Raw genomic sequence first — 12449 nt, forward strand, 5'->3', positions numbered from 1 at the left:
CCATCGTAGTCAGTAAAGCACACAAAATATCAAAATACATGAGTACAGTCGGCTACATAGATACAGCGACGGTGATCAAAACATCAGTGGTTTCATGGGTCGGTCGTACTTTGTGACCGATGTGAAGATTAATTAATTCGTTGACCGGAGCCCTGTTCACACTAGCGGTTTCAACCGCCGCGGTTCACTTACGATGTAAGTCAATGGAGGAGTTCACACACAACTGCTCATTTTTTCCTTGACTATGTGACACCGCCGCGGTTTCCGCGCGGTTCGAGCCACCAGTGTGAACAGGGCAAGCTAAATCCAACTCGTGTTCAAATGAGGTGATCACGGGTTCTCCCCGTGTTCAGTCTAACAGGTGGACGTGTTCATTCTGAAAGTCTTGCGTCACATGCAATGAACACATTGTTCTTCATTTGTTCATGTGCGAGAGGGATTGGCAACCTCCACCTCTTCTTGTTCTACTCCACTCCCATTTTCCTGATCAGGTCCGATGGTAGGAATGGGACCTTTCGCAGTCAGGCTCGTAGTTTCCTATTAGCGCTAGAATTTTCAATTGTGTGGGAATTCACGGGGCAAAGGGGTGACTTAGCTAATTTGGAAACCGATATTAAGAAAAAAATACGACATAAATTGCTGCATAAATGTATTTAAAATTTAAAACATGACTCTTAATGTTATAATTTTTACTTACTGGTGTGTGATAAGGCTTTGTTAATCTAATTATAAGATAAAACTAAAAATAGGTAATTATTTTTACTGAAGTAAGTGTAAGCAGTAAAAATTAGAGGATGTCGATTTCGGTTTGTGGAATTTATCTAAGAGTGTCGAAAAATAATGGATATCACTGTCACGTCCTGTATATGAAGATAATCAGTGAGATAAAATATAACAACAGTGGTGGCGGACGTACGAGTATTTGATGCGCGATGTATTGAAGCGATGAGTTGAAAAACGTCGCAGAGCTGCGCAGTGTGTCAACAGTTGAAGGGAAAGGAAGCACGCGCTCTGCTTCGCTCTTCTAGTTTCGTACAATGGCACAAGCAACTTCCGCAAAGCCTTTCGAGTGGACGAAGACTATTATCTTACATTACATTAAGCTACTAAAGCAGTACCCAGCCATTTGGAATATCAAGTGCAAAGAATATAAGATGAGAAATATAAAAAGTACAAACATCGAAAGCTGACTTCTTTTCTTTAACAAAATGTAATGTGCGGAATGAAGACATTACCAAAAAACTTTCTACCCTGAAAACACAGTTTCACAGGGAAATGACTGCCATCAATGCATCAAAGAAGTCTGGTGTTGGCACGAAAAATGTATACACTCCAAAGCTGTGGTGGTTTAATGATTAAATGAGTAGAGCGTCGGCAGACATTCTCTTCCCGTGAAAGCCAAATGATGACTGAGATCTGGTTGTTCGCGTAAGGTATTCGCAGTGGTGCAGTTCGTCCGGACGCTAGTGTTAAGGTATCAACACGACTACTGCATCAAATCGCTGATGCGTGCAGGCCCCAGTTAGAAAACTGACATCGGGGCCTCTATTCAACAAAAAACTCAAAATTGATATTTCATTTTCGTTCAATATGCCAGTCTTATCCAAAAAGCATTAAACGCTTGTCATACTAAATATTGAAAGACAACATGAGAGTAAGGCCTTCGGGAGGTATCAAACACTTCCGCGCGGGGCTCAATTTGATCCCATCGGTCAAATAGGCCTAAAACCGGCCCCTGGTCTCCCAATCTACACTGGACTCGATTCCCCCGCTCAGCCCTCCCAAGGGAACCAATCGAGGTTTACGTTGCAGTTCTCCTCGACGACGCGACGCTGAAGTTCCTCCTGGTGGTCCTTGCCGATCAGGAAGCAGGACCAGATGCGGAGGAGGATGAGGTCGTTGGTGCTGCTCAGGAGGGCGTGCAGGGACAAGGCCGACATGTTGGGGCAGCCGTCCAGGGTCAGCCTCGAGAGCTTCTCCATTGGGTTGTGCTGCAAAGAGAGGGCGGTTCTGCTGAGGTCAAGGAGGGACGAGGAACGTCAACGATTTCAAATATACATGTGTGTGTGTGTGTGTGTGTGTGTGTGTGTGTGTGTGTGTGTGTGTGTGTGTGTGTGTGTGTGTTTACCCAATTTACACAGAATCAACGCTCGTGGGGTCTTACCTTCTACTCTCCAACTATATCATCATACCTTGCTTCAAATTCGTGTGTGTATAATTCACCATGGTCTTGGATCACGTGTTGGACTCGTGATCGACAGCTACTACCCTCCCGGATGAGAGCTCAGAGCTCATGTATGACCGATCTATGGGTAATGCTGTGACCTGACACACACACACACACACACACACACACACACACACACACACACACACACACACACACACACACACACACACACAACTCCCCGCCCACGAGAGTTGGAGTAACGGCTCACAGCGCAGCGATACTGAAATTATTTCAGCCCTGGGCGGGATTCGAACTCGGACCGCTGGGTTAGCAGTTGCGAACGCTACCACTGCGCCGTCGAGCCGTGTGTGTGTGTGTGTGTGTGTGTGTTGGGAACTCGCACTTACTTCGAGAATCTGGAGGAAGAGCTTGTCGTTGATGGCCACCACGCTCCTCAGCAGTAGTTTCCGAAGGCCTCTGCAGAAGGCCAGCAACTGTTGAAGTATCACGGGCGACAGAGTCGTGTATGTGGGGCTTGGGTCTGCCCACAGCTGAGGAAGAGAAAGAAGGGAGAGGGGGGAATGAGGAGAATTAGTTCACTGTAGATTGTCGCATTGTGTTGAGGAAAGTCCCACCCTATTCCCTTTCCCACACAAACACGCATCTAGACGGCGACACATTAAACAGAAATCCTATACACACAAAAATGTCATTGATAATGAAATATGGTGAATATTACTATAGTTGTGAGAAAATTCAATATGGTTTTTGTCTTTATTTGTACACACACACACACACACACACACACACACACACACACACACACACACACACATATATATATATATATATATATATATATATATATATATACCTGTTGCTATGAAGGTAAGACTGATGAGTGGAAAAGATGGTAGAGAAACGCGGGTTAGAGCGAGAACACTATTCCTGACGTTTCGACTCTGAAAAAGACTTGTAGTCGAAATGTCAGGAATATAGTGATCTCGCTCCAACCCGCGTTTCTCTACCACCTTTTCCACTCATATATATATATATATATATATATATATATATATATATATATATATATATATATATATATATATATATATATATTGCAGTAATTCACAAGGCACACGTGAAAATAATATGCAGAAAAAACCATTGGGAAATAAGAAGCTTAGTCCGAACGTTTTCGTCTATTTAAGACATTATCAAGGAATACACAGTTACAGAGACAAAGGTGGATATAAATTCATAAAGTAGAAGACAAGCGAGGAACATGGGAAGGACACACAAGATGCTTCACAATCAGGTAGAGACGATGTTTACATTTATCGGACGTTTGGTCCATGACGTTACGTCACCCCGGCTTAGTAGCACTTGGAGAAGTTCTTACAATTTTATCAATAACAAAATCATCAAGCTTAAATAATCCTAAACTTAAATTGATATTATGGTCAAAGGTTTGTTTAATATGACTGGATTCAATAATGTTTCTTTCTAATAAGGATCTACAAGAAATTATTACATTAGAATTATCCCAGTCAATAGAATGATTGTGGCCTTTTTGTCCATGTAAGAGACCACAATCATCCTATTGACTGGGATAATTCTAATGTAATAATTTCTTGTAGATCCTTATTAGAAAGAAACATTATTGAATCCAGTCATATTAAACAAACCTTTGACCATAATATCAATTTAAGTTTAGGATTATTTAAGCTTGATGATTTTGTTATTGATAAAATTGTAAGAACTTCTCCAAGTGCTACTAAGCCGGGGTGACGTAACGTCATGGACCAAACGTCCGTATATGTAAACATCGTCTCTACCTGATTGTGAAGCATCTTGTGTGTCCTTCCCATGTTCCTAGCTTGTCTTCTACTTTATGTATTTATATCCACCTTTGTCTCTGTAACTGTGTATTCCTTGATAATGTCTTAAATAGACGAAAACGTTCGGACTAAGCTTCTTATTTCCCAGTGTTTTTTTCTGCACACACACACACACACACACACATATATATATATATATATATATATATATATATATATATATATATATATATATATATATATATATATATATATATATATATGACCTGACCCGACCCAGTCATTACCTCGAGTGCACGAAGCTCCGTGAAAATGTTCTCCCTCGGGTAGCCGATCTCGTCGAAGAGGAGGACTTCGCTGAGGGCTAAGTTCTGGAGTCGCGGGCAGCACTCGCCGATCGCTGCGGACGGACGTGACGGAATCGTCACAGGGTGTAACGTGACGCAAGGGGGGTAGTGGAAGGACGCACGCCACACCACGCGTAACAACTCCGGAACAAGGAACCCCGGAACGTGCCCGGACGTGTTGGTGTTCCGTTCCGAGGAAGAATGGAGGATGGGTCTTTTTAGGCGTTGGGACTATGGAGGGAGAGTACCTTCAACCAAGAAGACGAAGAGATGATCATGGCGTTACTTTTTTTTCAAAATAAATGAATATATAAGTTGAATAAATAAAAGAATAAAATAAAAAAATGATATATTATATTTATAATAATAATGATGCCATGAACAGATAACCATGGCGTTATTTTTCCAAAATAAATGAATATACAAATAGACAAATAAATTTTTAAGATAAAAATGATATAATGATAATGATGACATGATTTGTTAAGAAAAAGCTTACCTAAACAAGCGTGTGAGGAGAGTCAGTGTATAAGTGGGACACACACATATCTAAAAGAATACATGCAACACCCCCTAAGGAGAGAGAAGTGGTTCTTAATATTTTTTTCGCCATATACCCAAGATTTATGTACTACTGTTCCCTATCGGTCTCCTCGAGAAGACCACTTTTCAACACTGAATAAAATCACTGAGTATTCACTAACTCCCATTGGTTTATGGTCCACTTGGGGACCAAATGTTGAGAACCACTGTCCTAGATCGTAAAGTTCTTATTCATTAATCAACGGTCATAATTTTCCTTGTTTTTTTTCGAACTTCCATATTACTGCGTATACGCGAACCTGATTTTTCGCGTCCTCCCCTATTTGAAAATATATGTTACGCCTCATTCGTTGCGTTGCTTTATCAACAACGCCTTCAAAACTGATTCAGATTATATGGCGTTAGCCAAACCTAATCACTTGAGTGAAAATGAAAACGTCAAACAAGTTGGGTAGAGAGCGTGGTGGAGAGCGACTCGTTACCATCGTTGTCACCGTACTCGGGAGAACCTCTTAGTTCATCGAGATCGGGTGATTCTCTTCAATCACCCGATCTCGTTGAACTAAGAGGTTCTCCCGACTTCATTGAACTAAGAGATTCTCCTGACCTCGCCGAACTAAGAGATTCTCCCGACCTCGCCGAACTAAGAAGTTTTCCCCGACCTCACCGAACTAAGGTTCTCCCGACCTCATCGAACTAAGAGGCTCTCCCGACCTCATCGAACTAAGAGATTCTCCCGACCTCGCCGAACTAAGAGGTTTTTCCCGACCTCACCGAACTAAGGTTCTCCCGACCTCATCGAACTAAGAGATTCTCCCGACCTCGCCGAACTAAGAGGTTTTTCCCGACCTCACCGAAGTAAGAAGTTCTCCCGTCTTCGTCGAACTAAGATTCTCCCGACCTCATCGAACTAAGAGGTTCTCCCGACCTTTTCGAACTAAGAGATTCTCCCGACCTCGCCGAACTAAGAGGTTTTCTCCGACCTCACCGAACTAAGAGGTTTTCCCCGACCCCACCGAACTATGGTTCTCCCGACCTCATCGAACTAAGAAATTTTCCCCAACCTCACCGAACTAAGAGATTCTCCCAACCTCATCGAACTAAGAGATTCTCTCGACCTCGCCGAACTAAGAGGTTTTCTCCGATCTCGCCGAACTAAGAAGTTCTCCCGACCTCACCGAACTACGAAATCTTGTCGATGTCACCGAACTACAAGGTTCTCCCGACGTCACTTACCTCCGACGTCGACGAAGGCGAAGTTCGAGAGAAGAAGTGAGACGAGCTGGTGGCCCTTGACAGTGAGGAGGGGAACCACGCCCTCGAGAAAGTCGAGGGCCATTCCTTCCGAGTTGGTGAGCTGCAGGTGCGCCAGGTGATTCAGTGCCATGAACTTGTAGAGGACCTCGCTGCTGACGATGGCGTTGCTCAGGGTCACGGTCTGCAAGGAGAGAGAGGTCTTCGGTGATGCACCTGGTCCTCGAACCAAAGCTACTGTTCAGCTGAATAAAATCGCCTTGCATTAACCAGAATAACATAGCGTGGGTTAAGAGATGAACTTTATTCTAGAAAGACGGGGGTTAGATGCATTTTATCTGATCATGATCACAACGATGTATAATATCTACTCTGGTACCATCAGACAGGAACACAACATATATGGGGTGGAGGAGCGCCTTGGCCACCCGAACTGACGCGACCTGACTTGACCTGAGTTCGTGGACACAAAGCGCAGGCGAGATCGACGCTAAGAGTAGACGCGAACTCGGCTGCTGACGTCAGCGCCAGGAGCTGGTAGCTGCGCTGACGACCGTCAGCGGTTTCTTGCCACGTCTCGCCGCTGCTCTCCAGCACGTCGAAGACCTGTCGAGGACGTCACACGTTAACATGCATCACGTGATGCGAGGGGGGTGTAAGTACTTATAGGCTACACAGTCCTCTCCCGGTCAGAAATGCTCTAAAACCTGGGAATTCTTTAAAATATATGCAATCATCATCATCATCATCATCATCATCATCATCATCATCATCATCATCATCATCATCATCATCATCATCATCATCATCACCACCACCACCACCACCACCATCATCATCATCATCATCACCACCACCATCGTATTCCTCACTATCAACCATCATCATCACCACCGCCCCCACTATCACTACCACCGCCGTCACTATCAATACCTCCAACACCACCAGCACTATATAACCACCAACAGGACTATAACCACCAACACCACCAGCACTATAACCACCAACACCAACAGCACTATAACCACCAACACCAACAGCACTATAACCACCAACACCAACAGCACTATATAACCACCAGCACCAGCAGCACTATATAACCACCAACACCACCAGCACTATATAACCACCAACACCACCAGCACTATCACCACTACCACTAACGTCACCACCATCACCTCGAAGATCCTGTCGAAGTCGAGATCAGCGACTTTGGGGCACTTCTGCAGTAGAAAGGCGATGCCCCTCGCCGTCACCGAGGAGCCAGCAGTCTTGAGGCTGACGAGGTGCCGGCATTGCGGCTGACGCTCGTCGGCGTTGTAGCAGAGCCTCTGGATGCCCCTGTCGCTGACGTTGCACTGGCTGATATTCAGCTCACGAAGTTCGGGGCAGTGCCGACCCACCTTCTCCAGCACCTGATCAAGGAAGGACAAGGGAACTCTGTCAGGACGCAGGATCTTCTCAAGTAAGACGCACAGAGTTGTTAAGAGGGCACGTATACACCCCCCCCCCACACACACACACTCACACAAAGAGAATCTACAGTTTAATGGTTCCTGTCTAGACCACTGTAAGATCCTTGACTGCTTGGGGAAGATGTGTGTGTGTGTTCCCATAACTGAAGAAAATCGCCTGGCAGAAGCTAGAATAAATATTAGTTGACTGCAGTCAGGGGACCGGAGACTAGCAGACGTCCAGTACATGTTTTATTATTATCTATTCATTTACATTTTTCGATGAGATAGACTTACGTGGTCGACCGTCTCAGTGTAAGTAAGATTGAGGCTTGTAAGGTGTCTGAGGAGCGGCAGGAGGTCGAGGAGGACATGGGGTCGGATGATTCGAACGTAGCTCAGGTCTAAGCGCCTCAGCTTCTGCAAGAGTGGAGAAAAGGTTCCTCATGGAATAAACCACAGCTGAACAGATGCGAGACTCGTCCTCATCACCGAACACGTTCAAGAGACCCTCAAAGTATACAATGATGGACAGTGACAACGTTGTCAGTGTTACTGGTAACCCTGACACCATGGTCTTGGACCACGTGTTAGACTTGTGATGGACAGCTCTTGCGTGGATGAGACATCATAACTTGTATTATCCAGTCTGAGAGAGAGAGAGAGAGAATTACAATGACTTACTGGGATACCCACTGGTCAATGCAGCCTCTCCCTTGGACAGTTGTAATCAGGTGACCTGTCATGACCCTATCGTCTCATCTTCTGACGCCCTGGCAGTCATCCAGCTCAGTGATATCTCCCACCCGCCTACTGAACTCTCAGCAAATCTATTTAAGGACTAGTTTATATGTAAATAAACTAGTGTGCCAAAATCTCTGTTGTCAGAATATTGCTAGGTGACACTTGTTCACCTTTCTGGACACCCAGCGACACTCACACCTAGCCACACCCACACCCAGTCACACGCACACCCAGCCACACCCACACCCAGTCACACCCACAACCAATCACGCCCACACCCAGTCACGCCTACACTAGTCATTAGGAACTGCCAAGAAATATTGATTACCTCCATGTTTCGATTACCTTGACTTTGTAAATGCACTGATGCAGTACGTATTGAGTGGTTTCTATGGGTTACTTGTGTATCCCCGGGTAATCATATGCTCACAGCTCTCCCAAGCTGCGGCAGCTCAGCTCAAAACCAAACACAAGAAACGAATTCATCTTCGTGACTATATTTAGTTTTGGTTTTGTATTCTTAGCCTTGCGAGTGGTTACCTCGGCCAACCACACTGGCAGAAACACTCTCGGTCCTGTGGTGGGTTTCTTAGTCCGGCATCGACGCTTTCGGAAATGGTGGATTGTGACTAGATTATTATCGAAGCTTAAAAGGAAAATATTACGGTTGTGAGGTCAACAATATGTCATCTTCGATCAAAATGTCGCTGTCATTATGGCGGTGTTCTATAAACCCAAGCCAGTCATTGGCGATAGCGTCGTCGTCGTCATTTAACCTAAAGAAACTACTCGCTGCGCTTCCCACTTCAGGTTGCCAATTGGCAGCATCACATCCCTTGCATCGTGTGCAAAGGGAGCCATGTACAAAGGACAGACAAAAGTACAAAGGACAGACAAAGGTACTAAGATTCTATCGCCTCCCATTTCCCCTACACGCACAGCCAACGTGTCCATAAACTTAGTAATCATGTTATGAGCGCTGAAAGAAAGTGTTGTTTTAAGAGAAGAGGAGAGAGCTTTATGGACAGGGACGACAGGTGGTAAAGGACATGGAACTGCCTAGTGGAGGCCTTACCGTCTCTCGCAGTCTCCTTCGTTCTTGTCTTCTGAGGTACCACATAGGACATTCTTAACTCACCTCTGAGACCCTCCTCAATCTCCCTCGTTCTTCTCCTCCCACATGAGACATGCAAGCAGATACTCGCTATAAAACATCCAAACTTATCCTCGCAAATAACCTGCGGTGACGACATGCATTAGCTATTAATATACGTAGAACGGTACACGCGAAAACACGTACACACACACACACACACACACACACACACACACACACACACACACACACACACACACACACACACACACACACACACACACACACACACACACACACACACACACACACACACACTATGGTACGGTGGTTAGAGTTCCCGACTGCCACTACGGCGGTCTGGCTTCGAATCCCGCACAGGGCTGAAATAATTTCAGTATCACTACGCTGCGAGTCGTTACTCCAACTCTCGTGGGCGGGTAATTGGGTGTGTGTGTGTGCGCGTGTAAAGGTCGCAGCATTATCCATAGATCGGTCATGTATGAACTCTGAGCTCTCTTCCGGGAGGGAAATAGCTGTCGATCATGAGTCCAACACGTGATCCAAAGACCATGGTGAATCACACACACTCATTGTGATTTGTTTACAATTTAAAATTGCACATGTTCACTCCTTCCTACGGACATCACTCAGCATAAACACCTCTCACGTTCCTGTTCTAACCCACACCCAACCACACACACCAGCCACATCCACACCCAGCCTCATATATACCCAGTCACACACAGACCCAGTCACACCCACACCCAGTCACACCCACACTCAGCCACATCCACACCCAGTCACATACACAGCCACTCACACCCATACCCATTCATGCCTACACCCAGCACACCCACACTCGCTCACGCCCACATCCAGCCACACCCACACCCAGCCACACCCACACCCAATCCCACCCACACCCAGTCCCACCAACACCCAGTCACACCCACATCCAAACTTATCCTCGCAAATAACCTGCGGTGACGACATCACCCAGCCACACCCACTACCAGTCACACCCACACCCAGCCACGCCCACACCCAGTTACGCTCACACCCTGTCACGACAACACCCAGTCAGAACCACATCCAGTCACACCCACACCCAGTTCACACCCACACTCAACCACACCCAGCCACACCCACACCAAGGCACATCTACACCCAGTCACACCCACACCCAGTCACACCCACACCCAGTCACACCCATCAACACCCACACCCATCCACACGCACACTTATCCACACCCACACCCACACCCAGCCACAAGCACACCCAGTCACACCCACACAGTCACACCCATACACAGTCACACCCACACCCAGTCACAACCACACCCATTCACGCCCACGCCCAGCCACACCCACACACAGTCACACCCACACCCAGTCACACCCAGTCACATCCACACCCAGTCACGCCCACACCCTCCCTACCTGACACCTGCCTGCGCAGAGCATCCCGACGCCCATGTGGGCGTTGCTTCGCTTCAGCTTGAGCTCGTCCAGGTTGTCTTGCATCAGGACGTGGAGGTGCTGTCGATGGACGTGGCCCGATCTCTCGAGGACGAGGCTCAGCATTTTAGACAAGACGTTGCCAGCTGCACGGTTTCACGTCGCAGTCGCCGCAGCCGCCATGCAAAAATGGAAAAGCAACGTGACGTTCATTCTTTGAAAACCTTACACGGAAATATTCGATTTTGTCGTCAAATTAGGGACCCTTCGAATAACGAATACATTTTACAGATATATATTTTTGATATTAATTTATTTTTATTTATTTATTTATTTTTTTAAGAACTTATGAGGTAAAAAAATATTTGATAGATTTTGTAGGGAGGAAAGATTACACGCGTGAATTTGACTTTGGTGGAGAGCATAGATCTGCCGGAAGGATAGTTGGATTATGTGTACTTAGTACATACGTAGGCTGACGAAGGGCCCCTCGACCTCGAGGAAGCTCTCGTCCTCGAGCATGCGGTGGATCTGTACGCGGGTGGTGCACCCGTAGCAGATGTGGTCGAAGTGGTGCGCGATGCAGAGCATGGCGCATCGCTCGAGGGAGTGGGGCTCGTTGCGCAGGGGCATCTCGCTCCTCCTTGTGGGGAGGGTCGTCCTCCTCCTCCTCCTCCTCCTCGGTCGGGCATCGGTCGATCCTGCAGGAAAGCAAGGAGGGAGGTCACACCTAGTCGGAGACGCGCCAGGGATCCATAAGGACGCGAGGAAGAAGAAGGTTTGTCACAGCAGAAGGAAAAGGTTCCTGTACACGCACAGTCGAACTCTTCACTGAAGTTCCGAGCTCCGGAGGGCGCGAGCATCGCCACTTGCTGGCGTGAGGGAGGGGGAGAGGACGTGGAGGGGGAGGGGTACCTCCTTGGCAGAGGGCCACTTGGCACTCGACTTTGACTCGTCAACAGATCGAGAAGCGAACTCCTGTTCAGGGTCAAGGTGCTGCCTTCAGAAGATGACTTGGTTCCCTCAAGGACTCGCATGTAATAAAACTCACCATTCCACCCACACGCAGTGGGAAGTGAAAACCCCCTGCTGGTAGGGCAAAGCCCTGACAGTTGCGGCCGAGCCGCTATGTATGTATATATATATATATATATATATATATATATATATATATATATATATATAATATAATTTTTTTTTTCTTTTCTTTTCTTTTCTTTTCTTTCCTCCTTTCCTTTTTTAGGCAGCCTGGCCAGGGGCTGACATAGCCTGCAGCGGGTCCCGGGAAGCGAACTCACGACCACCTGTTCACGAGTTCGACACGGTATTCACTGGTTTAACGCGCGGCCCTCACAACCAATAATTATTCAAAATCAATCCACGTATGGGGTATTTAGCGCTTGACTTTTTACACAGTCAATATGCTGTGTCTTGCGACACTGCTTCTGACCAGGGCAAGGGACAAGATGCAGGGATGACCCGTCATCCAGGAGGTGCCAAGATAAGTGGGAGTGAAGAGGGCAGAGGGGAGTGGAGTGTGGA

At 46.5% G+C, this 12449-nt stretch overlaps 1 protein-coding gene across 6 annotated transcripts in view; it reads right to left on the bottom strand.

The window, feature by feature from the left end:
- LOC143040067 (uncharacterized) overlaps positions 1 to 11752 on the bottom strand; it is a 127028-nt gene extending 115276 nt beyond the window's left edge. Inside the window, exons 1-9 of one of the 6 annotated variants that reach the window (XM_076210709.1) lie at positions 11378 to 11752; positions 10890 to 11053; positions 7904 to 8026; positions 7331 to 7567; positions 6606 to 6758; positions 6135 to 6336; positions 4296 to 4408; positions 2578 to 2721; positions 1 to 2010 (exon numbers count right to left, since the gene is read on the bottom strand). The exon at positions 1 to 2010 is cut by the window's left edge and continues 70 nt beyond it. In XM_076210709.1, coding sequence (XP_076066824.1) covers positions 1723 to 2010; positions 2578 to 2721; positions 4296 to 4408; positions 6135 to 6336; positions 6606 to 6758; positions 7331 to 7567; positions 7904 to 8026; positions 10890 to 11053; positions 11378 to 11540 — 1587 coding nt within the window. In that variant the 5' untranslated portion in view covers positions 11541 to 11752 and the 3' untranslated portion in view covers positions 1 to 1722. The remainder of the gene's footprint in view (positions 2011 to 2577; positions 2722 to 4295; positions 4409 to 6134; positions 6337 to 6605; positions 6759 to 7330; positions 7568 to 7903; positions 8027 to 10889; positions 11054 to 11377) is intronic. The other 5 variants (XM_076210710.1, XM_076210712.1, XM_076210711.1 and 2 more) reach the window with 5 other exon arrangements.
- Positions 11753 to 12449: the final 697 nt, after the last annotated feature.

The sequence above is a fragment of the Oratosquilla oratoria genome, chromosome 27, assembly GCF_046742065.1.
Source record: "Oratosquilla oratoria isolate Oo_2021 chromosome 27, ASM4674206v1, whole genome shotgun sequence".
Lineage (NCBI taxonomy): Eukaryota > Metazoa > Arthropoda > Malacostraca > Stomatopoda > Squillidae > Oratosquilla > Oratosquilla oratoria.